The sequence below is a fragment of the Myotis myotis genome, unplaced genomic scaffold (assembly GCF_014108235.1).
Source record: "Myotis myotis isolate mMyoMyo1 unplaced genomic scaffold, mMyoMyo1.p scaffold_m19_p_10, whole genome shotgun sequence".
NCBI classification, from domain to species: Eukaryota; Metazoa; Chordata; class Mammalia; order Chiroptera; family Vespertilionidae; genus Myotis; species Myotis myotis.
In genome coordinates this window covers 77847168-77872583 of record NW_023416314.1, presented here as the reverse complement: position 1 = coordinate 77872583, position 25416 = coordinate 77847168, and the positions used below count along the sequence as shown (strand labels likewise).

At 45.4% G+C, this 25416-nt stretch overlaps 3 protein-coding genes across 6 annotated transcripts in view; 2 read left to right on the top strand and 1 right to left on the bottom strand.

Moving 5' to 3' along the window:
- CUNH11orf80 (chromosome unknown C11orf80 homolog) overlaps positions 1-17805 on the top strand; it is a 50082-nt gene extending 32277 nt beyond the window's left edge. Inside the window, 7 exon segments of the mRNA XM_036326502.1 lie at positions 379-525; positions 4557-4678; positions 5434-5544; positions 8636-8734; positions 16221-16299; positions 17419-17561; positions 17564-17805. Coding sequence (XP_036182395.1) covers positions 379-525; positions 4557-4678; positions 5434-5544; positions 8636-8734; positions 16221-16299; positions 17419-17561; positions 17564-17722 — 860 coding nt within the window. The 3' untranslated portion in view covers positions 17723-17805.
- A 25-nt stretch (positions 17806-17830) lies between these two features.
- RCE1 (Ras converting CAAX endopeptidase 1) lies at positions 17831-21173 on the top strand. Of its 2 annotated transcripts, none has more exons than XM_036326500.1 (8): positions 17831-18120; positions 18263-18365; positions 18460-18543; positions 18802-18880; positions 19564-19731; positions 19857-19928; positions 20194-20256; positions 20542-21173. In XM_036326500.1, the coding sequence occupies exons 1-8, from the start codon at positions 17936-17938 to the stop codon at positions 20775-20777; spliced, it is 990 nt and encodes a 329-aa protein (XP_036182393.1). In that variant the 5' UTR covers positions 17831-17935; the 3' UTR covers positions 20778-21173. The 2 variants fall into 2 exon arrangements, with proteins under 2 accessions (XP_036182393.1, XP_036182394.1); XM_036326501.1 differs by having other exon boundaries at positions 18087-18120; positions 18464-18543.
- A 1511-nt stretch (positions 21174-22684) lies between these two features.
- Positions 22685-25416, bottom strand: part of PC (pyruvate carboxylase) — a 69362-nt gene continuing 66630 nt past the window's right edge. For all 3 annotated transcript variants that reach the window (XM_036326492.1, XM_036326494.1, XM_036326495.1), the window contains 6 exons: positions 25069-25318; positions 24388-24632; positions 24126-24305; positions 23802-24050; positions 23406-23546; positions 22685-23328 (listed from right to left, as the gene is read on the bottom strand). In XM_036326492.1, the coding sequence (XP_036182385.1) occupies positions 23080-23328; positions 23406-23546; positions 23802-24050; positions 24126-24305; positions 24388-24632; positions 25069-25318 (1314 nt within the window). In that variant the 3' untranslated portion in view covers positions 22685-23079. The remainder of the gene's footprint in view (positions 23329-23405; positions 23547-23801; positions 24051-24125; positions 24306-24387; positions 24633-25068; positions 25319-25416) is intronic.

Below are 25416 nucleotides of genomic sequence, written 5' to 3'. Positions count from 1 at the left end.
GCATATAGTAAGCATTCCATACAAGCTAGCTGTTATCATTACTCAGGCTTGACTCTCACCTCTGCCCCTTACTAGTGATACCTACCTTAGAGAGTTGTATAAGGGATGCATGGATTTATTATTTAATGCTTCTCAGCAAGTGCTAAGGAGTGCTGTTTGGTTTGCATCTTGCACACCGAGTTGTTTTGATGTTCTTCCTGAGAATCACTTTATTTGCTTCCATCCTGTGGATAGAGAAATAAATTCAGGAGGAGAAGGCAGTGTTCAAATTTAGATTTATCTCAGATTTTTCTCTTTTTGAGTTATAGGTTCTTTATTCAGTTAGCATTTTGAGGGCTTTATTTATCTTAGAATACTGTGCAATATCTTGTTCTCTAGATATGGTGCTTCCAGATTTGAGTTATCAGGTGGAATCCAGCGAGGGGGATCAGTCTCAAAATATGGACCTTCAGGGGCAAACTCTGCTGCTCATTCTCTTTGTGGATTTCCACAGTCAATGTCCAGTCCAGCAAATGGAACTCTGTGGTAGGTATAAGAGAATTGGGCTGCCAGCATGGGTGTGCTTACATGTTAAGAGAATAAAGAAAAGGAGACTTTACCCCAGCCAATGTGGCTCAGTGGTTGAGCATCAACCCATGAACCAGGAGGTCCAGGATCAATTCTTGGTCAGGGCACATGCCCGAGTTGCGGGCTTAATTCCCAGTTAGGGGCATGCAGGAGGCAGCCGATCAATGATTCCCTCTCAACATTGATGTTTCTGTCTTTCTGATTGCCACATATACCTCTGAAAAGGGAGAAATTGTCCTTTAGACACACAAGGGGGAGCCTTGGGTGCTTATCTCATAGATGGGTGATAACTTGTTTTCAGAAAGGTTCTCTCTGTTAGAGGTTAAGCAGTGATTTCACTGTTTTGTGGTCAATGAAAAACATGCATCAGATTCACCTGGAATATTTGAAAATGTCAGCTTCCTGTACCAAGGATTAACTCATTATTTTGCTATAATGTAAAAATCTAGTACAATTCAAGAATTTGCATTTTTAACAAGATTCTCAGGTGATTCTTAAATATAGTAAAGTTTGAAAACACTGAGTATGAGTGGGAGTTGGCTTACACATTTTAAAACAATAGCCCCTGGAAGGTAAGTGTGTTTCTTGATGCCTTCTAAACTGTGAAGGAAGTAGCAAAAAGTAGAGCTTATAAGCTTCTGGGGGAAGGTTGATAACCTTTCTTTTGGTGTTCCTGGTATGTCTCTGTGTTCTTTCTCTGTGGACTGATGCTTTTGCCTGGGATTCTGTTCTTTGGGCATTGATGTAGCCCTTCTCCCACTGAGTCATAGAAGAAATGAGACAGCCAACAACCCCAGATCAGCAGAGCTCATGTTGCCTGGTACCAGCTATGTAATGAACAAACCATTGTCAGCTGTGGGATTCTTCCTGCTGCCTACCACCCATGCCACTCCTATCTTTCCCCAACATGTGTATATTCTTTAGAAGACAAGCACTGCTTCCCTGGGCTCTGATTTGCAATTCTTTATTTGAGGAGCTGGTGTTCTTTGGTGCCCCACTATTCCATTCATCAAGGGCCTGGAATGGGAACATAGAAGAGACCTAAACTAAAGAGGCTTCTAGGAGAGAAGTCAAAGGTGAAGATGCCTAGGATTGTTATCTGGCTGTGCTCACATGGTAGAGGCTGATAAGAGGAGCAGTTTAGTATTGTGGAAAGGATTTCAGGGTTTCCTCAATTATTTTTGGGAAGGAAGTTACATAAATCACTTGATCCTCCTTTTCTTTTCTTTTTTTTTTTTAAATATATTTTATTGATTTTTCACAGAGAGGAAGGGAGAGAGACAGAGAGTTAGAAACATCGATGAGAGAGAAACATCGATCAGCTGCCTCCTGCACATCTCCTACTGGGGATGTGCCCGCAACCCAGGTACACGCCCTTGACCGGAATCGAACCCGGGACCCTTCAGTCCGCAGGCCGACACTCCATCCACTGAGCCAAACCGGTTTTGGCTGATCCTCCTTTTCATAAACAGGGTAGGGCAAAAGTAGGTTTATAGTTCAGAGTATATGAAACACAGTTTATTCTTGTATTATTAATTATTATATTATTTTCCATAAGAACAGCTGTAATCCTACATTTGCCCCACCCTTTATTTAACATAAGATTGTTAGGCTAGGTGATATCAAAGGCCCTTTCAAGTCTAAAGACCCTCTTAAGACAAAATCTGTGATATTTTGGCCCTAGCTGGTTTTCTGAGTGGTTAGACTTCAGGGGTCCTCAAACGGTCCGCGGGCCACATGCAAATACAAATATTGTATTTGTTCCCTTTTTTTTTTTTAACTTCAAAATAAGATATGTGCAGTATGCATAGGAATTTGTTCATAGTTTTTTTTTTTCATCTATAGTCCGGCCCTCCAATGGTCTGAGGGACAGTGAACTGGCCCCCTGTTTAAAAAGTTTGAGGACCCCTGGGTTAGAGTATTGGCCTGCATTGGTCAAGAGCACGTACCTCTATTGCACTCTCAATCCCTGGCCCTGATTGGGGCATGTACAAGAGGCAAACAATCAATCACATCTCCCCCTCCCCCTCCCCCTCCCTCTCCCCCTCCCTTTCTCCTTTCCTCCCTCCCTTCCACTCTCTAAAAATCAATGGAAAAAATATCCTTGGGTGAATATTATCAACAACAAAAATCTGTGATATTTTGGCTTTTTTATTTAGATCTGCTAACAGGAACACCATATTCAATCTTCTTTAGGACGACATAAAATAAAATCTGATACCATACTCTGAATCTATTGAATATATCTATGAACTCATATTCCTCAGAAGCCAGTGTCACCTATCAATCTTGTAGTACTGTGATAGTTTAAACACCTCTGTTTAGCTTTACTTTAAAGGCCTGCAGCATCTCAGGTAGTTGTATTCAGTACTGGATTAAATGAAAATGAATTGCTGCATTAATAAAAAGAGTATCTTTTAAAATTTACTTACACATCTGGTAGTTTAGGACTAGCCTTTGAAGAAGATGTACTATGAGGGTAAGTAGGTATAGCTATATGGACATAGATATAATAATTTTTCTTTTTCCCCCCTCTTTTTTTCGTATACCCTTGAAAGCTTTCTCTAGAGCTCCTTTTAGGAAACAGATTGTGTAGAACTACAGTCTGCTTCCAGTGTCTTAAAAAACCACTTAATTGGCCTTCTGCCCACCTTGTCATGGTAACTTTTCTATGATTAACTTGTTATTTTGCCACAACGTTAAAGGCATCTGTTAGTATCTACAGTTTTAGGAAGAAACTTGCAGCTTTTTAATTAAATATCTGCTTTTAAAAGGTTTCTAGCTGATTTCTTGAGGCTATTCTTAGAATCAAACTGTAGAAAATAGTAATTCAAATGACATCATAGCAATAGCAGTATTTTCCCTTTGAATATTACAATATACATTTTAAAACATTTCATTTACATTATCCCAGTTTATCTGCACAAAATACCTATGAGAACAGGTGATATAAAGCCATTTTCTGTATTTGAGTGAGAAAAGTGAAGTGATTTGTCACTATTAGTTGGTAGTGGAAATGACCCTAGAATCTATGTTCCCCTGATTCCAGTTCCAGGCCCCTTTTGAGCAGACCACATATTACTTTTCCTTTCAGTAAAGCAACATGGCCTCATGGTAGAAAATGTTCTGCTGCCTTGCATTCTTAATGCAACCCTGAGAAAGCCAACCAGCCATGAGCTGTTTCACTGTTGAATATTTGAACAGACTACCCAGTGGAGAGTACAAAAACACTGAAAAAGGGAAGATTAATTAAGAAGCATTTTCTCCATGTGTCCCATAGGGGGAATTTGTCTTCCTTTGTTTCATCAGGATCATCAGTGCTAGCCTATTGTTTGATGACATATTTCGCCCAACTCTCACATGTTAGCTTTTCTGAATGATGCTGAGCAGTGGTACCTGTGATTACTTTATTAGAGATAGTCTCCCATTTAAAAAGACCTTTTACCGGCAGTGTTTAGAGTAGTGTTGTGAGTTTTAACTTTTTCTGTACCACAGCATATCTGAAAGGATTGGCGACACACTGGCAAGAATTGGCTCACCATGACGGTGATGCTCAGCTAGGAGTGCAGTAGAGTTAACACTCCAGGAGGCGTTCTCTCTCTCTTGGAGTTACTAGTATCAGTGTTTATAGTATGTGGTATATATTTATGTTTCTGGTAGGACTTAAACAGGACCCCACACTGGTTTCTTCAAAAATAATGTTAGCCCTGGCTGGTGTAGCTCAGTGAGTTGGGCATCATCCTGTGCTCTGAAAAGTGGCTGATTGGATTCCCTGTCAGAGTACACCTCCCACCCCCAAATGTCATTGTTCACTTTAGTTTTCCTGGGCTGTCTTTCATTTGTAAGTGGGAATTGGGTGATTTTGTACCTTGTTGGGGTGTGTCATCTGAAAAAGTAATTATTTGTGGGTAGGAGTGAACTAGCACATGAGCAACAGCTTTGAAGTGGTCATGCTCACTCAGGGCAATGAACATTCTTCCTTCCTTTAGGAATTCACACTTTGCTCACAGCTCATCTCAGTACCATCCTCCAAGAGAGCCGCAGTGTGGTGCAAGATTCCATCCAGTTTGCCGTGGACCAGGCCTTGGAGCAGCATCACCAGGCTGCCAAAGTAATGAGAAATTCAGTTTTCTTTCTCCTACTCTCTCCATGAAAATGATAGCTAGAATATATGGTAGATAGGGCCTGAGACCCTGTCCTTCCTAATGACTCTTCCTCTCCTCTTTTGTCCCCTGAGCTGATCGTGTACACTGCATGTAGCCTAGGAACTCAAGCTTGAACTTACATGGGTCACTATAACTAGCTTGTTTAGCTTTACCCCCCAGTCGGTAAGTTTGATTAAATGGGTGAAATAATAGAGAAAAGTGAGTCATAATGCACCCCTGCCTTCCCCACATCTCCCTTCCCCACACATCCTTCTGGAGCTACTGCTCCATGGATCTTACATCTGCCCCCATTTCCTAGCCCTTATAACACTACTTTCTCTTACCTTACTTTCTGAATTCCTTCATCCTGTGTACTTTTGGTAGCATATTTCTTCTTTTATATGGCCAAAACAACCGCACTAAGAAACCAAAGCTTAATGCTTTTTGTTTTTAAATTGGAAGCGTATCTATTTAATGACCCAGTAGTGTCTTATTGCTTGTCTTTTCTGAATGTGTGTGTGTCAATGAATCATCCCTGTGAAATGAGAAAACATTTTTTACTTATTTCAATCCTAAGTGTCCTTTATAGTCATGGTTTCAGTAACTATTGTTGATGGAGGGGGAAGAATTGTGAAATCTCGCTCTGACTGAAGTCTTTGGTCCCTTTGGGATTCTCTGAACCAGCAGATTGTGGTCTCCCCTTACTTGTTATGTTTCCTAGGTTCATCAGAAACTCCAGACCTCACTCTCTGTGGCTGTGAATTCCATCATGAGTATTGTGACTGGCAGCACCAGCTGCAGCTTCCGAAAGATCTGCCTTCAGGCTCTTCAAGTTAGTAGGAGACTGGGGAGGCTTTAAAGTGCCAGGGTTTTGATGACATTATGCCTGTCTTAGTAATATGTACAGTGCTTTTAGGAATATTACTGAATTAGATCCTATTGTGATCCTATATAGTACCAGGCCTATGGTAAGTGCCGAGAGAGAGAGAGAGAGAGAGAGAGAGAGAGAGAGAGAGAGAGAGAGAGAGAGAGATCTCAATGTGAGAGTGAAACATCAATTGGTTGCCTCCTGTACACACCCTGACCAGGGATAGTACCTGCAACTTAGGAATGTGCTCTAACCAGGAATCCAACCCACAATCTTTTGGTGTTCGGGATGATGCTCCAACCAACAGAGCCACCTGTGGTGAGTGTTTTAAGAAATATTTGTGGAGCCCTGGCTGGTGTGGTGCATGAGGGAGGCAACCAATCAATGTGTCTCTCTCACATCAATGTTTCTCTCTCTCTCTCCCTCTCTCTCTCCCTCTCTCCCTCCCTCCCTCCCTCCCTCCCTCCCTCCCTCCCTCCATCCCTCTTTTGCCCTCTCTCCCTCTCCCCCTTCTTTCCACTCTCTCTAAAAGTCAATGGGAAAAATATTCTCAGGTGAGGATTACCAAAAAAAGGATGAATATTTGTTGAATGGATTGTGGTGTGTATACTATTTTATAAATGAGAAAACAAGTTATTTAAAATTTCTACTTCCTTTAGGTCACACTACTAGTTATGAACAGAGCTAGGATTAGATCAGTGATTCTCAATTCCTTGTTGAAGAATGTTCTATTACCTCATGGTGACAGGATACATTGAAAATAACTGAGCAGCCATCAGTGTGACATTTATCTGGCAGTATGGAATGGTATATAACAAGTTTGGGAATCAGAGGCCTATGTTCAAATCTTGGCTTATTTACTTACTAGCTATGTGGATTTAGGCCTGTACTTAATTTCTCTGAGCTTCATCTATAAATTGGAAAAATTAATAGTACCTCAGAGTGATTATGAGGGTGAGGGCTAAATGTGAAAGTGCATAACATATGGTAGGTTCTCAATAGATGTTAGTTTCTTTCCTTCCTTTTGGGAATGTGTGCTAACCATTTGGTATTATTAATGGGGATAACACATTTATTCCATATCTGTGGCTTTACTTCTTAAACTTTTTTTTGGAAATAATATACACATTACATTTTATTTTATTTTAATACTAGAGGCCCAGTGCACAAAAATTTGTGCACTCTGGGGGGTCCCTCATCCCGGCCTGTGCCCTCTCGCAGTCTGGGACCCCTCAGGGGATGTCCACCTGCTGGCTTAGGCCTGCTCCCCGAGGGGATTGAGCCTAAGCTGGCAGTCAGACATCCCTCTGGCAGCCCAGGAGCCCTCGGGGGATGTCCACTTGCCAGCGGGGAGCAGGCCTAAGCTGCAGTCGGACATCCTTAGTGCTGCTGAGGAGGCAGGAGAGGCTCCCGCCACTACCGCTGGGCTGTCAGCTGTCAGCCTGGCTTGTGGCTGAGCAGAGCTCCCCCTGTGGGAGCACACTGACCACCAGGTGGCAGCTCCTGCATTGAGCGTCTGCCCCCTGGTGGTCAGTGTGTGTCATAGTGACCAGTCATTCCCAGTTGTTCTGCTATTAGGGTTAATTTGCATATTACCATTTTCTTATATAGGATATGTTTACTGATTTCAGAGAGGAAGAGAGAGGGAGAGATAAAAACATCAATGATCAGAGAGAATCATTGATCAGCTGTCTCCTGCACACCCCTCACTGGGGATTGAGCCTGCAACCCAGGCATGTGCCCTGACCAGGAATTGAACATGACCTTGTGATTCATAGGTCGACACTCAATCACTGAGCCACACTGTCTGGGCTACACATTACATTTTAAATAATAACTTATAAACTTTATCACTCCAATTTAACATTTTGGCATATTATCTCATATATTACATAGCTGTAACCAAAGTGTTCTTTATTCATATATAACTTGACTTTTCCCTGTTTCAGCTATCTTAGAATTTGTATTGCTACCTAGTATTCCACTATGTCAGTTTAACCTAATTTAATAAAACATTCCCCTAATGATAAACATTTAAGTTGTTTACATTCCTTTTGCCAATATAAATAGTGCTTTAGATAATATCTTCTACTTTCTGAATTCCTTCATCCTGTGTACTTTTGGTAACACTTTTCTTACTTCATACTGCCCCCTTTTCAAGGAAAAAACAACCACATTAAGAGAGCAAAGCTTAAAGCTTTTTGTTTTTAAATAATGTGTTATTGTTTGTAACTGTAGCTGTCTTGCTTCTTTTGAATTATTTCCTAGAATAAATTTCTGCAAGTGGAGATGCTAGGTCAAAGAGTGTAACACTTTTATAATCTAGTGCATTTTATTCTAGTTTAAACTTTCTGGGTCATTTGGACAGTATAGGGGCGCTGGTGAAAAGAACACTCTACTGGCCATCTTATGTCATCCCTAACTTTGGTACTAACTAGATGTGAGATCTTGGGTTGGTCACCGCTTTTTGAATTTCTGTTTTCTCATATGTACATCTAGTATGTTGCATTAGGTGATTATTCTGGTCCCCTTTACTTCTGACATCCTACAATTTTTTATACTAAAAGGTAGAGGCTGTTACCCATTCCTTAATGCAAACTGTATTATTTTGTTTATTTCCTCCCTAAAAGACTTACCTAAGGAAAAGTTCTAATACCAGCCTTAGTTGTACAGTGGAACTTTTGCTGTCTTGGAACTTCTTTTAGAGGAAAGCAGTTTACAAAACCCATTCACAAACAGATGGATCCATGGGATATTTATGTCTTATAGAGATAGGAGGAAAAAAAGCACCTTGTTTGAAAGATCTTGCTTAGGTAACAGAAATTGGAAGAAATATAGGAACCACTACTACCTGTTTAATGCCAAGTATTTCAGGCCTTCTTTCTGCTTCTCCTGTGCCCACAGGAACTAACAAAACTCCTAACATGACGTGAGCAGTGTCTGTGGTTTGCCCTCCTATTTGTCTTGTCCCCTTTCCATATAAACTTCCTGTGGATACTTCTTTTTTTGGTGCCAATACTGGAACTTAACACATTCTATCTCTGACTCATTTTAGGCAGCTGACACACAGGAGTTTGGGACCAAACTGCACGAATCATTTTATGAAGTCACCCAGCACCAAGTTCTTCACCACTGCTCATGTGAGGTGAAGCAGGTAATTATAAAGTAATAATCAGTTCTTTGGTGGAAATGTTCCATATCGATGCATGAGAGCCCTGTATACAGGGTGGATAGGTACAGGTTCCTTAGATAACATAATCTGAGGTTAGCTTTTCAGCAAGGAAACCTGTGGTTTAGAAAAACTTCATAGAATGTAGTATTACATAGAGGTTAAGAGCATGGTTAGATGTTGCTCGATTTCTGTTTCTGTCACTCACCAGTTGTGTAGTATTATTATGGAACCTCAGTTTCTTTATCAGTAAAGTGTTCTGATGCATACCCAAAGTGATTGTTGTGAGATTTGGGTAAAATAATGTATGTATGTAGACTTCTAAGCACATCGCTAATCATAATGGTGATGATATGATAGAATTTTTATGTTTAGTTTTGCCTAATCAAACACATACTGTTATCTATTCACCTTTTTGGATGCTGAAGATAAAGTGTTGCATTGGGGTCCCTACCCTCAAGAAGGTCACCTGGTTTTGTGACAGGCTCCTCTGTTGAGTGAAGAGAAATTATAGCTAGGAAATTCTGTATCTCAATTTCCGGTGTTGCTGGTGGTAGTGTTCCAACTGAAGTCCATTCTTCTAGCTCTCTGGCTCCAATCAGTAGGTTTGGATTTTCTGGAGCTAAAGTATAAGATGAGTAAATAAAAAAGATTATGGGCGAAATTATTATACAATAACTTCAGGCCAAGATGGAGTAACAGGGACCAGATTTACCCCCCTGCCTGAAATAGCAAAAAATCTGGACACAGCATCTGAAACAGTGGTTTTTAAGATACTGGGTATCAGACAATGAGTGGGCTAGTCATTCCTGAGAGATGAAAAACAAATGCAGTGAGCCCTGTGATTGCCCTAGCATACTGCCTGCAGAAACTACGGAGGCTGTGGAGCAGGGAGAGGGAATCCAGTCATCTTCCTGAATTGAACAGATGGAGTTGGGAATTCATGGATGCCAAGGCAGCTAGAGTTTTCAGGGCAGAGTACCAGAGAAGAGGGAGCTTCACCGAGAGAGAAATCTAGAGATATAGAGGCTCCCCCTCTGGTATTCAATTGAGTACTGATCAGCTCATTCATGTGGAGAAACTATCCAGGTAAAGAACCATCCAGAAGGAGTAGAGGGAACAATATGAAGAGCTCACACAGGGATAGGACTAGTTACTATTCCCATAAACCAGAGAGGAACGCTTATAATTTATAGAGCATCAGGTGGAACCCTAAGAAAGGTCTTGTCTCAGGAATGGAGGAAGTTAAACCTACGATAAACACTCCTCTGGTCCTGCCTAAAAGAGCTTAAAAACAGAAGCAAGACCTAAAAGGATCAAGTGTTTCCGAGGAATTCGGTGGCATCACAGAACAAATTCAAAAATATTTATAGGAATACAAAAATACCAGCATCCATCAAGGTAATAGTCACATTGCCTTGCATTCAATAAAAAAAAAATTAACAGGCATGGTAAGGAACAGGAAATACAACCCACAATGAAGAGAAAACTCAGTTGGTCAACCAAGTATTCAATTAGAAGTTTTCCAGAACTGACAGAGAAAATATAATTAGTAGACAAAGACATTGAAGCAGTTATTATTATCATTGTATTCCATATGTTCAGGAAGATGGAGGAAAGAGTGAACATGTTATGTAGTTCAAAACATTACCACAGTATTCAGAATATTTACAAACTCTCAAAACTCAATAAGAAAACAACCCAATTTTTTAAATGGGCAAAAGATTTGAACACACATTTCACAAAAGAAGAGAAACAGCAAATAAACATGAGAAAGATGCTCAACGTCATTAGTCATTAGTCATTAGGGAAATACAAATCAAAACCTCAATAATATACCATTTTACACCTACCTGGAGTAAAAAGGCTGCCAAACCAGTTGTTGACAAGGATGTGAGGACCTGGAACTCATATACCCTATTTGTAGGAATTAAAAATGGTACAACCACTTTGAGAACAGTTTGGCATACAACCCAGCTATTCTCCTAGGTATTTACCCAAAAGAAATGAAAGCATATGTCCACACAAAAACTTACACATTAATGTTCATGGCATCTCTGACATATTTCTAATAGCCAGAAACAAAACAACCCAGTGTCGACAGGTAAATGGATAAACAATTGTGGTATATCAATTCAAGGGACTACTACTCAGCAATGAAAGAAATGAACTGTTGATACACAAAATAGCATGGATCTAAAGTATAAGATGAGTAAATAAAATAGCCATACTGAATTTTTTAAAACCTAGAAATACAAGAGTACATACTATTGTTTTTACGTAAAATCCTATAAAATGCCAACTAAGCTATAGTTACAGATCAGTGGTTGCTTAAAGATGGGAACTATAGGAGTTGGAGGGAGTGATTTTTAAGGGCAGAAGAAACTTTTGAGGGAGATGGTTATGTTCATTATCTTGATTGTGGTGATGGTTTCACAAGTATGTACATATGTCAAAACTTATCAAATTGTACACTTATTGTACACTTTATTTGTTGTATGTGTGCAAGTTACTAGTATATCTCAAACTTGTTTTTAAAAATTACAGACACTGTTTTTAAGAGAATAACAGGACCTTTAGCACTTCTGCTCTTCTCTCCCTCTCCTACTTCTGTTTGCCTGATTGGATGAGGAAGTTGAGATGCCCAGGCACCTAAGGGTTACAGCATCTCATCAATTTTCCCATCCTCTTCTTCTTTGTAGCTAGAAAGGCAGAGGACAGCAATGAAACCTCCGTAAATGCTCCCTTTACCACACCTTTTTCCATGGCTATATGGACCTTCTAGGAAGCACCTTCCTAGGAATGTATCAGTTGTTCCATTCCATTGGTTCACTGCAAGTGCTCTTGCTGGTTTCCCTCCAACTTGGAAAGCTGCTTCTCACAACTTGAACAAATAAAAGTGAATGTCCATTGTATCAGTTTCCTATGGTCGCTGTAACAAGTTACCATAAACTTGGTGTTTTAAAAACAACAGAACTTTATTATCTCAGTTCTGGAGTCCAGAAGTCTGAAATCAAGGTGTTAGCAGGGCCATCCCCCCTCCAAACACTCTAGGGGAGAATCCTTCCCAGCTCCTACTAGTTTCTGTTGGCTCCAGATGATCTTTGGCTCATCACTCCAATTATCTGTCTCCATCTTCACATGCCCTTTCCCTTTTGTCTCGCGGATTCCCCTCTGACTTCCTGTCACTGGATTTAGGGCCCACTCTGACTCCACCATGGTCTTATCTTGAGGTCCTTAATTAATCTGCAAAGACCCTTTTTACAAATAAGGTCATAATCACTGGTTGGAGGCGGGAGCGGGGGTGTGTGGTGTGTGGCAGTAAGACTTAGAGATATCTTTTGATGGGCCACTATTCAATTTAATATAGCTATCCATATCTTCAGATTTCTAGGGATAGGTCAGGCTAAGGCATGTGCTATTATCATAGCACCTGGGATAGATGGGCAGGACCTAGAAGTATTTAAGGCTATGACATCCTTTTGCTTGGGCCTCTCCTATGTCCTAGTGAGATCTCAAAAGGAAATAATCTGATCTCTTTGGTCCCATCCTGTTGCTATAGTGATGACTCATAGCTTCAGGGCCATTCATAGCCCAATTAACTTGGCAGATGGCTAGTGAACCTAAGGTTCATGATTCTGTGCCAAGATTTACACTTTAATTTCCACAAAGATCCTGTGAGTTAGGTTGTGGTTTTTCCATTTTATAGATGAAGAAAATGGTTAGAGAAATTTTCTAATTTGCCCAGAATCACAGTCAGTAAATGGCAAGGGTTGGATTTGTACAGAGGTCTCCTGGCTCTGAAGCTTAGTAACATTGTTACCTCATAGGACTGGATCAGAAGCCCAGGGAAGATGAGTAATTAGAGGCATTGAGTAGAATTCATGCTTCTCCACTAAAGATTGTTACTGTTTTCCTCTGATAATGGCCACTTAGTGATAACTTCTGTGGTTGTTATTGTTGTTAATCCTCACCAGAGGATATTTTTTCCATTGATTTTTAGAGAGTGGAAGAAAGGAGGAGAGACAGAAACATGGATATGAGAGAGACACATCGACTGGTTGCCGCCCACATGAGCCCTGACCAATGCCTGCAACCTGGGTACATGCCCTTGACTGGAATTGAACCTGGGACCCTTCAGTCTGCAGGCCAACTCTCTATCCACTGAGCCAAACCAGCTAGGGCTAGTGATAACTTTTTAATGGCACAAGAGTGGCACCCAGTGGCTTAGCTAAAAATTACAAGATCAATGATAGGTCAAATTCTTTTACCTCTAGACCAGTGGTTCTCAATCTGTGGGTCGCGACCCCTTTGGGAGTCCAACGACCCTTTCACAGGGGTCGCCTAAGACCATCGGAAAACACATATATAATTACATATTGTTTTTGTGATTAATCACTATGCTTTAATTATGTTCAATTTGTAACAATGAAAATACATCCTGCATATCAGATATTTACATTACGATTCATAACAGTAGCAAAATTACAAAAAAAAAAATAAATAAAAATAAAAAAACAAAATTACAGTTATGAAGTAGCAACAAAAATAATTTTATGGTTGGGGATCACCACAACATGAGGAACTGTATTAAAGGGTCGCGGCATTAGGAAGATTGAGAACCATTGCTTTAGACCAACCAGTCCCTCAGTTTCCATTTCTAAACGGGTAAAGTAGAAGTGCTAACCCCTGGAGTGGTAAAGAATAACACCATCTATGGCCATTATATAGCTTATGGAGGGTGGAAGAAATGAGAGAATATATTTTTAGAGTTTTATAGAATATATGCAGGGAAAGGTTATGCCAGGAATGGAGATTTTCAGCTTGGGTATTGAAACAGCAGACAGTGGGCTGTGAAGCAGTTGGTAAGATAGTACTCCAGGGCTTCGTGTCACAGATGTATGTAGGAACTGAAAACTGAAACTCAAGTAGAATCAATAACAGGAAGGCAGCTTTCTAAGGAAAAGTATTGTAATCTGGGGTGGGGTGGAGGGGAGAGCAAAACTAGATGTCTCAGAGTGTTAAATCCAAGGAGGTGTATCCAAGGATAGCTAGGTCCATCTTATCTGGGAACCTGCTGATGAAGGGTACACAAGCTCCTCTGAGCCTCAGTGCTTTATATCTGAATGTGGGTATTTCCTTGTAGACCAATATCAAGATAGGAGGTTTATCTATTATATGAGATTTTTCTAGGCTAGAGTGAAATAAAAGAATAAACTTTATCTCAAAGAAGAAAAAACGTGGGGGATGGGGACTAGGTGGAGGGGGGAAATGTTTGGAAATTTTCCTAATGCTATTTCTTTTTTCACATCTTTGGGGCCATCTTTACCCCTTCTATGTTCCCTGGAATATAATTACTTAGAAATGGAAACCTATTTTAGTAAACAGTATGATATAATATTTATTTTTATTCCGTTATAATTCATGTTCCACAAATTTTACCATTTTAAATTGTACAATTCAGTAGTTTTAAGCATATTTACTATTTGTGCAACCATCACCACTAAATTCAAGAATATCTCCATCATGCCAAAAAGAAAACCTGTACCTGATTTGCAGAATTTGCAACCAAATTCTCCTACTCCCATTCCTTGGTAACCACTATTCTACTTTCCATCACTATGGATTTGCCTATACTGGGCATTTTATATAAATGGAACATACAGTAAGTGGCCTTTTTTATCTGACTTCTTTCACTTAGCATAATGTTTTTAAGATTCATCCATGTTATAACATGCAACAGTACTTCATTCCTTTTTATGGTTGGTTGGACTAGAGGCCCAGTGCATGGATTCTTGCACCAGTCGGGTCCCCCGGCCTGGATTCATCCAGGGCATGTTCGGCCCCTCTTGCCCAGCCCCAATTGGCCAGATCCCAGCAGCAAGCTAACCTACCAGTAAGAGCGCCTGCCCCCTGGTGGTCAGTGCACATCATACCTACTGGTCGAACGGTCAAATGGCCGCTTAGGCTTTTATATATATAGATAATATTTCGTTGTATGGATGTATAGTAGTCCCCCCTTATCTACAGGGGATACATTCCAAGACTCCCAGTGGATGCATGAAACCGGGAATAGTACCAAACCCTATATATACTATGTTTTTCCCTGTGCATGCATACCTTTTCATTTAAATGAATTAATGTTTTTACACAAGCACTGTGATACACCAACAGTCAATCTGATAACCAAGATGGCTATTAACAGGCAGGGAGTGTCTACAGTGTGGATATGCTGGACAAAGGGAGGGTTCATTCTTAAGTGGGATGGAGTGGGACAACATGAGATTTCATCACACTACTCAGAATGGTGTGCAATTTAAAATTTATGAATTGCTTATTTATGGAATTTTCCATTTAATATTTTTGGACTGAGGTTGCCCATGGGTAACTGAAACCACAGAAAATGAGGCCGTGGATAAGTGCAACATTTTATTCCTCCCTTTATCAGTTGGTGAACATTTGTGTTATTCCCACTTTTTGGCTATTATGAATAATGCTGCCATAAACATTTTGTGTGTGGATATGTTTGTAAAATTGCTGGGTCATAACTCTGTATCTAACTTTTTGAGGAACTTCCAAACTATTTTCCAAACCGGCTGCATCATTTTACTTTTCCACCAATACTATATAATGGTTACAATTTTTCCGTATCCTCACCAATACTTGTTATTGTCTACTATTATCATCATCATTATAATGGTTATAAAGTATCTAATAGTGGTTTTGATTTACATTTCTATAATGACTAATGATGTTAATCATCTTTTCATGTGCATATTGGGCATATGTATCTCTGGAGAAATGTCATTCAATTCCTTTGTCAAACCATTTTTAATTGGATTATTTGTTGTTTTATTGCTGAGTTATATGAGTTCTTTATTCTTGATACAAATTCCTTATCAGATATGATTTGCAAATATCTTTTCCATTCTTATGTTGACATTGCACTTTCTGTAGTGTCTTTTGAAGCGCAAAAATTTTAAACTTTGAAGAAGATATCTATTTTTATACACTTGTATTCTTGAAAAACAAGGAGCTAGAATTGGGTTTTGATCTTAGTATCTTTGTTTCTCTGTCCAGATGCAACCAAATGTGGCAGGGCTTTTAAAGGCTACTGAGGACTATAAAACGTGCCCTGTGGTCAGTCATATTTTTTGAGCATTTACCCTGTGCAAGGTACTATGCTAGATATAAGGAAATGTAAACATGATGAACCTTACCTTTCAAGGAGTTTATGACAGAGAAAAATGGACATCGACATATAAAAATAATGAACAGGGGCATGCAGTGGCTACTACCGAGCCTGAGAAGTGGGGCAGACAGTAGGTGAGTGGCCAGAGTTCAGAGGAGTAAGGAAATGCTGGCGGAAGCTGCAAAGGCTCTAGCAGAAGGAAACCTTGGAAGTTGGAGGTGGGTAGAGGATTCACATGAGCCTTCTGCAAAACTAACTTAGGACTTCTAATTTTTTAAGCAACTGCACCCAGAGAAAAATGATACAGAGGAGGGCACAGAGGGTGCACATGAGAACAGCAGCCCGGAGCTCCATGCAGGTAAGGTTTTAGCTTTTCAATCAGCTCTGGATCAAAGCTGGGAAGTAAAAAAGCATAACTTCAAGGCCTTCAAACCTTTCACCATAGCAGTTTCCGTCTGGGATTTGGTTGGCTCCCACCACTACTATGGGTGTTCTGGGGCAGTAGAAGGCATTCCATCTCAAAAGCTGATATGACAGGACTAGCAAGTTCTCATAGCCTGTGTAGTTATAGATGTGCATGATGGGGTGGGGCCCTGAATCCAGTTTGTTCATGTCTTTTCTTGATTATTAGTATTGATACTATAACTCCTTAGTTTTGGTTACCAATCTGTTTGGGGCTCTTGGAGGCTGCTCCTGCAGACACCACCTTAACTTTGATGTATTATGGGGAGGTGTCAGTGTATGTGATGTGATGGTGATCATACTGCAGGGCCAGGGATGAATACATGTAAATGGCTGGAAATAACCATAGACACTGGTGCCTGAACCTGTATGATGTAGGTGCCAGGCACTGTTCTGAATTTTTAAAATGTATAAATGCTCTTCTCAAAATAATACCTAGGTATAGGTACTATTATTTTCTCATTTTACAGATGAGGAAATTGAGGCCCAGGTGTTAATAAACCTACCCGAGGTCACACAGCTAATAAATGGCAGAGCCAGAAATCAAACCCAGGCAACCTGGCTCATCTGTCTCTAACGAGGATGCATTGTCGGACAAAACAGTGCTTTAAATTTGCACAAGTGAATCAATTAATAGGAAGGCTGCCTATTGGCACTGCCCAATACACTGAGAGAAGTGAGGTCAGATTTCGGGCAGGAGAATCAGAGCTTGGCAGGGAGGGAGGAGCTGGAAAGTGTAAACTCCACGAAGAATCTGTGCAGTGATCAAGTGGATCCGAGTCCCAAGTGAGGGCTTGGTACAATCCACACGCCCCTTCTCAGGCTTAACTGAGGCGGAATAGAGACGTGATACCATTCTGCAGCCTCAGCCTGTACCTGAAGGCCTGGGGCTGCTGGGTTTTGATCAGGACAGGAACTGAAGGAACAGCTCTGAGGTGGGAGAGCTGAGAGCTGGCCCCAGCGCCTCCCTTTCCCCCGGGTTTCCCCCAAGGGATGAGTGTGTGTTTTCTCCTAGGGACCAGCGGGCAAGTAGCCAACAAGAAGCTTAAGAAGGGCAGCCTCCAACAGGTCCTGGAGGGAACATGGGCTTTTCCCTCTGCCAGGGCCCCGAGTCCGTCAGAGGCCTCCATGACTCCCAGCGGAAGCAGGGCGGACCCCGGGAACGGCCCGGAGGTAATGAGGCGAGGGCTGCGCAGGGGAGGGCGGGGACCCGGCCGCTACCGAGGCGTCCTCACTCCGAGCCCCGCTTCCTCTCGCAGGACGCACTGTGGCTGCAGGAAGTCTCCAACCTGTCCGAGTGGCTGAGTCCCAGCCCCTGAGCCAGGCCTCTCCCCCGCCCCTCCGCGTCGGCTTGGCAGCTGTTGACACGTGTAGTCTGTTGTTCAATAAACCTGCTCCGTGAGCTCTGGTTTGCTTCCGTGTCGAGGGCGGGGCCGAGGACCCGCGCCGCCGGATGACGTAACCAGAGCTTCCCGCAGGCGCGGGCCGAGACAGCCGGTGGCGTCACGGTTGCGCGCCGCGGTCCGGGCGCGATGGCGGCGCTGGGCGGGGACGGGTTGCGTCTGCTGTCGGTGTCGCGACCAGAGCGGCAGCCCGAGTCGGCGGCTCTGGGAGGTCCGGGCCCCGGGTTGTGCTGCTGGGTGTCTGTGTTCTCCTGTCTCAGCCTCGCCTGCTCCTATGTGGGCAGCCTCTATGTCTGGAAGAGCGAGCTGCCCAGGTGCGGGGGCTGCGCGCGCGGCGGAACCCGCGCCTCCACGAGGCGGGGCCGCGGGCTGCGGGCGGAGTTTGGGCGAACTGAGGGCGGGGCTGCGCTGTTGGAGGGCGACTTTGGGCCCCTGAACTTAATGCCCCCTCCGTAGGGACCACCCTGCCGTCATCAAGCGGCGCTTCACCAGTGTCCTAGTGGTGTCCAGTCTCTCGCCCCTCTGCGTGCTACTCTGGAGGGAACTCACAGGCATCCAGGTGCAAAGGAGGCGGGGCAGAGGGCAACAGGGGAGAGCTCGCAGGGGTCTTTGGGGGAGGGAGCAAGACTGATGCTTCCTTTCCTGTGGCTCAGCCAGGCACACCCCTGCTCACGCTGATGGGCTTCAGGCTGGAGGGCATTTTCCCAGCAGCACTGCTGCCCCTGCTGCTGACCATGGTGAGTCCTCCATTACCTTTCCTCCTCTGTGCTTTGTATTAGCATGACGCTCCTTTCTGTGACTTTTTTTACTTACCCTGCTTGTGTCCAGTATGTGCCTGATGGGAGACAGGAATTGTGAGATGGCTCGAGGCCCTCGGGTACGCATTGGGGGGGAAATCCCGGCTGAGACTAGGAAACTTGAGGCCTTTTCTGGGCAAAAGCAGTGGATTATAGTTGAAGCCTTTCATTTGATTGCTCCTGTTTTTGTGTCTCCAGATCCTTTTTCTGGGCCCACTGATGCAGCTCTCAATGGATTGCCCCTGTGACCTGGCAGATGGGTTAAAGGTTGTCTTAGGTGAGTCCTCAGGGCTGAGGGAAAAAGTAAGCAGGCAGTCCAGGACAGAGGGAGTCATGATGGGACCTGAACATGAGATGTGAGATGTTTTATATTTCCTCATCAGTAAGATGGGAACATATAGCAGGTGTCCTCTAAGCGTTGGTTTCTGATGTTTAGGGATCCTCCTAGGGACCTCTAAAAGTGTATTTGGTGTCGACTAGAGAGCATTTCTATTTCCCCTAACCTTCGGCTTCTCTAAGCAGAGTTAGTCTTGGGCAGATTTTGATGTTTCCAGATATCCTACCTCAGCTACTAATGGCCTTCCCATTGTCTTCTTGAGACAATGCTGATAAACAAAGCTGGACCCTTACATGTTCTGAGTGTGCATGCCTAACCTGAGTTTGGCCAGGAAAAGATTGTGGGAGGCCTCTAGGGCAGTGATTCTCAACCTTCTGGCCCTTTAAATACAGTTTCTCATGTGGTGACCCAACCATAAAATTATTTTCGTTGCTACTTCATAACTGTCATGTTGCTGTTATGAATCGTAATGTAAATATCTGATATGCAGGATGGTCTTAGGCGACCCCTGGGAAAGGGTCGTTCGACCGCCAAAGGGGTCGCGACCCACAGGTTGAGAACCGCTGCTCTAGGGTCTCTTCAATAGCTAGCCACTCATTGCTTGTCTTGAATCCCCTCCCTAGCCCCTCGCTCCTGGGCCCGCTGCCTCATGGATATGCGTTGGCTTCGGAACCAAGTGATTGCGCCCCTTACAGAGGAGCTAGTGTTTCGGGCCTGCATGCTGCCCATGTTAGCACCGTGTACGGGCCTGGGCCCTGCCGTGTTCACCTGCCCACTGTTCTTTGGAGTTGGTGAGTGTGCAACCTGGTCCTCTGAGATGTTCCTAGCATGAGAGCTGAGAATGGGGCTTGGGGCAATGGTAGGGCATAGAGGGCAGGCTGAGAGCAATGTGATGTGGTTCTCGCCTTCTTCCTAGCCCATTTTCACCACATTTTTGAGCAGCTTCGATTCCGTCAGAGCAGTGTGGGGAGCATCTTCTTGTCTGCAGGTGAGTCCTAGAGAGCATGCCTGGGGTAATCCTGGATTGGGGGTCGGGGGGTGTGAGGGTGTCCCTAAATTAGCTACTATGAAAGAATTGGGAACAGCGGGCTATAATATTGGAGGGGCCAGGATTTGGGGTGTAGAGGTCAGCTACAGGTGCTGGGCAGGTAGTCACTACCGCCAGTGGGAAGGGGAATTCTGGCTGGTGGGTGTACAGTGCCGGGACAGGAAGGGCATGCAGGTGTGGTCACTCATAGCCTCCCTGTTTCCAGCGTTCCAGTTCTCCTACACAGCTGTCTTTGGTGCCTACACTGCGTTCCTCTTCATCCGTACAGGTTGGTCCCAGTCCCTCACGATGCCCAGGTGTTAAGGGCCCACAGGAGTAGGTGGGAGAATGGGAAAACTGTGTTTATGAGCAATTTTTTTTTTTTTTAACCACAGTCCTTGAGACAGGCTAAGGCAGCGCCCTCAGCCTGGTGAGGTTTGAGAGGTGGAAGCAAGCAGAGGCCATGGTGTGTGGGTGGACAGGTGGGACACTGATCTCCTGTTCCAGGGGATGAGGGTAATTACCCGAAGAGGTGGTGGGTCTGCTCTAGAGCTGTTCTGTCTCCCTTTCCCAGGACACCTGATTGGGCCAGTTCTCTGCCACTCCTTCTGCAATTACATGGGCTTCCCTGCTGTATGTGCAGCCCTGGAGCATCCACAGAGGCGGCCCCTGCTGGCAGGCTATGCCCTGGGTGTAGGACTCTTCCTGCTTCTACTTCAGCCCCTTACGGACCCGAAGCTCTACGGCAGTCTTCCCCTTTGTGTGCTTTTGGAGCAAGCAGGGGACTCAGAGGCTCCCCTGTGCTCCTGACCCATGCTCCTGTGCACCTATGAACTCTCATGGGCTCCGCAGCCCCTCCCCATCAAGGGGTACTGCAGGGGAGGAGCTGGCTGGGGTCCCGAGATCTCAGGAATTTTTGTAGGGGATTGAAGCCAGAGCTAGTTAAATCCCAGGGACCAAGAGAAAGGAGCAGATAGCCAAAGGGCGCAGCCCCTCTTGAAATGGGAGTGAGGAGCAGGCCCCAGGAGCTGTGCGCTCCCTCCCTCACTGTGGACTGCTGCTTCTCAGCTCCTCTGTCCCTGAAAAGCTGCTGAGGGATAGAATTTACAGAAACCCCTCTCCCCCAACTTCCCAGGGTTTTCTCACTGTCTTTTTGCATCAGGACTTTGTATTGGGATATTAAAGAGATTTAACTTGGGTAACATGGCCTTGGACCTTTGGGAATTAGTCTGTTTGGAGTCTTGGGAGTATGCCTGGTAGGGACAGTTCCCTGCAGTAGGGGGACAGGATGGGGGCCTCTGTCTGACTTGGGTCTCATAGCTTCCTTCTTACTGAGCCAGGCTCCAAGTCCTAGCAGAGGTGGATCTGGGACTGTAGGTACCAGGTGTGGGCCCACTCATTTTAGGGCCTGTGACTTGGCCACCAGGAAGTGGAACCCAGCACCCTGACCCCAGTGATAGAGCCTCCAACTTGTGTCTCCTGAGTGGGGGGAGGGTCGCCTCCACCAGGATCTCCCCAAAGTCTACCAGCCTCGAATTATGTAAGAGCAACTAGACCCAAAACGTTAGAAGAACCAGTTCAGATTACATGGAAGTAGAGGCTGTTCTAGTTGTCTCCATCGTGGATCTCTGCCACCATGCTGCTTGTCTGTCCCTGGAGGAACCCGGAACAAAGGCCTTGAAGAGAGTGCTGTAACTCAAGGTTCTTAGAACCTGCTCTTCCTCTTATTTTTAGAATGGTTTTCAGGTCCCATTCCAGACTCTAGGAGGGTGTTCTGAGTCCCATTCTCTGAGGCTGGTGGTGAAGGAAAGGAAACGGGTGTGCAGTCACTACTCATGGCGCCCTCAGGCTGGCTGTGGCTGCCACACACCTACCTTGTGGAGAGCTCTGTGCAGCAGCTGTTGGAGGCAGAAGGGGTGAGCATAGACCTGTTCAGAGGGTACCTTTGGGATCTTGGAGACCAAAGATTAGGTTATAATACCCTGGGAGCACTGAGCTGGCAGGGTGCTAGGATGGATCCCTGGGAATCAGGGTATCTAGGCTCTGCCCCTCCTCTTCCTCTCATTCCTTCTCAGGAACTGTTCCCCCACCCCCACCATCCTCACCTCCCTATGCAGTGGCAGCAGTACAGTGGTGCAGGCAGGGTTACTGTTTCACCCTGCTGGTGGGGAACGGGCTCAGGATAGGATTCTCCTGAGAGCTAATAATGGGGGGTGGGCTGCATTAGATCCCAAGAATCTCCATCGAGTGCTCCCAGCCTCCCACCAAAATTGTCATACCTGGAGGTTCCTATACTGAGGGTCTCGCCTGCTTCCCAGAACTGGTGCCTGTTTGCATCCAGTCCTAAAACAATGGGGTGCGAGGTTGGCCCAGGGTTTAGAATGTAAAGCAGTTTGGTTGGGAAGTAAGTTTACTGGCAGCCTAGTTTTGAACCCTCTGCCTCTTATTAGCTGTGGGGTCCTTCCTATGACTCCATCCGTGTCCATAAAACGGGGAAAGGTTGATTACCTGAGCCACTTCCTCCACCCACCCCAAGCTCTCAGTAATTTTTGGGTGTGTATACAGTAGGTACTCAGTAGTAGCTTAAATCAAGGCCACTACTGCTATCCTCACTACCCTCCAAGGAAGAAGATACAGCTTGCCTGGGGAGTCAAAGGGGCAGCTCTGCCCTCTGTGAATGGCATGTAGGGTGGGCTGCAAAGGAGCCACGATGGAGGGCAGGTGAAAGTCAGTTTTATTGAGCAAAGTTCTCAAGACCTGGGGCCCAGGTTCCTAACCCCCTTTCCAAGGTAGGACCCCCCCCCCCCCCAAATCTGCTCTCTTGGATCCTAGGCCCACCTGTGCCACCACCTCTAGTCTCCAGCAAGGATAGGACCCTCATTTGGCAAGAGGTGAATATGTGAGCTGCTGTCCACCAACAGGGAAAGGACAGATGGCTGGAGAAGGGGGATGGGTCACTGCAGGCATTGTCTCCTGCGATAAGCAGCTGAGGCCAGGAGCTCCAGGGCCAAGCCTTCTTGCACTCAGCACTGGCTGGCCTGGGCCTGCCCTGGCAGCACAGCGTCTATAGAAGGCTTGGGCTGGGGATGGCCAGGTTGCAAGTCAGGCAAGATCACTCAATTTCCAGGATAAGGTCATCACCTTCCAGTGTCATGTCTGTGGTTACATGGACCTTGCGGACAGTGCCTTCCATGGGTGAGGTCACCACAGTCTCCATCTTCATGGCGCTGAGCACACACAGGGGCTGGCCTTTGACCACCTTGTCCCCTGCTGCCACCTTGATGTCTATCATCTTCCCAGGCATAGGTGCCCCGATCTGGCCCTTCACATCCTTCAGGGCCTTGGGGTGGAAGTGCATCTCCTGCAGGTGGCAGAGGAGACATGAAACACCAGGCCCTGCCCATCCCCACCACCTAGCTGGCACAGGGGGAGCCTTACCTTCATGGCCTGAGTGTCCTTGACCAGAATGGACCGCAGCTGCCCATTGAGCTCGAAGAAGACCTGCCTCTGGCCAGCCCAGTTCAGGTCACTTACGGCCAGGGCTTTGATGTGCAGTGTCTTGCCCCTCTCCAGTTCCACCTGCAGGGAGGATGTGGAAGCTCAGCTGAAGGGGCAAGTATGGGGAGAGCAGCCCCCTAACACAGCCCTAGGCAAGTCCCCACCTTGAGTCTCAGCTCCTTACTAACAAAGGCCTAGTTCCCTGGTCTCCTAAGGGTACTTTGTGTACTCATAGCTCTCAAGGCCCAGTGATAGCCAGGCCAGTCTGGCACTCTAGATGTGCTGGGGGGTGGGGGGTCCCGGGCTGGAGTGTACAAAGATGCCAGAGCCACAGACCTCAAATTCCTCTGCAATTTTGGGACCCTGCAGGAAGAGGCGAGTGTTGAGGCTATCCACAGGCCCAAAGGTGGAAGTGAAGTCCTTGAACTGAGTGAAGACATCGGGGTACATGGCCGCTGAGAGCACATCCTCTGGGGTCACGTCGTCCCCATGCCGCTCTATCAGTTCCTTCTCCAGTGCCTGCAGATCCAGGGGAGGGAGAGAGGCTCCAGGCCGCCCCTCCACCCTTGGCAGGTCCTTTAACACCTGGGGAGCACAGCAGAGAATCAGACCTAATTCTCGTACCCAATCGCACCTCCCATTGTGCTGGGTCTTCCCTACCTTGGAACGAAGGGGCTCAGGGAATCCCCCATGGGGGATGCCGATGTAGCCCTGCAGGAACTCCACCACAGAGCGGGGGAAGGACAGCTCTTCTGCTTGGGCCTCGGCCTCTGCCCGGCTTAACCCATTCTGCACCATGAACTGGGCCAGATCCCCCACAATTTTGGAGGAGGGTGTCACCTGAGGAGAAAGGCCCTTGGATCAGAGTGCCAGGCACCTTATGGAAGCCCAGAAGCACAGGTAAGGACACGGCCTGGCTTACCTTGATGAGGTCACCTAGCATCTGGTTGGCCTCCACGTAGGCCTTCTTGACTTCCTTGAACTTGGAGCCGAGCCCCATGCTGTGTGCCTGGAAGTGCAGGTTGGTGTACTGACCCCCTGGAATCTCATTCTCATACACATCCGAGTTGCCAGACTTCATGGTAGCCGTGCAGTCAAAGGCCGCATACAGTCCCCGGGCCCCCTCCCAGTACTCACTGTAGTCAAACACGCGCTCCAGGGGTACCCCTGCAGGGAGCCAGAGGCAGGGGAGGGGTTGGAAATGTGCTAAGCTCCCAGGTGCTCCTCCCAGGACCCCAGGACCAGCTCAGGTCCCACTCAGAATGGAGTGACGGACAGCAAGGCCAGGGAAGAACATTTGGAGTCTAGGACAGTGATGGCGAACCTTTTGAGCTCGGCGTGTCAGCATTTTGAAAAACCCTAACTTAACTCTGGTGCCATATCACATATAGAAATTTTTTGATATTTGCAACCATAGTAAAACAAAGACTTACATTTTTGATATTTATTTTATATATTTAAATGCCATTTAACAAAGAAAAATCAAAAAAATGAGTTCGCGTGTCATAGGTTCGCCACCACTGGTCTAGGAGAGGGCAGGCTACTGGGACTGGTATAGGCTATGGCTTTGAGGGGAATGGCCATGGGCTGCTGCTGTTCCTACCTGTGTCCAGGGGAGTCCCTCGGGTACAGGCCACCAGAGCCCCCATACTGGGCTGTGAAGTCATCCCTGACATGGAATCAGATGCCACATCCACCACATCAGCCCCAGCCTGGGCACAGGCCAGCATGGCTGCCACACCTGCCCCTGACGTGTCGTGGGTATGGATATGCAGCGGGAGATCAGGGAAGCGGTCCCGGAGAGAGCCGACCAGCATGGTGCAGGCCGCTGGCTTCAGCAGCCCTGCCATGTCCTGGGGAAGAGGAGAAAATTATGGTAAGTGGGCACGATGTGTGCATGATGGGGGAGTTGGGAAACGTGGTAAGGAGGCAGGGGAGATGGGTAATTGGG

Coding starts and splice junctions, on each gene's coding strand:
- RCE1 (XM_036326500.1), top strand. CDS start 17,936: ATGGCGGCGCTGGGCGGGGACGGGTTGCGTCTGCTGTCGGTGTCGCGA. Junction 18,881..19,563: donor TGGGTTAAAGGTTGTCTTAG/GTGAGTCCTCAG, acceptor TCCCCTCCCTAG/CCCCTCGCTCCTGGGCCCGC. Junction 19,929..20,193: donor GAGCATCTTCTTGTCTGCAG/GTGAGTCCTAGA, acceptor CCCTGTTTCCAG/CGTTCCAGTTCTCCTACACA.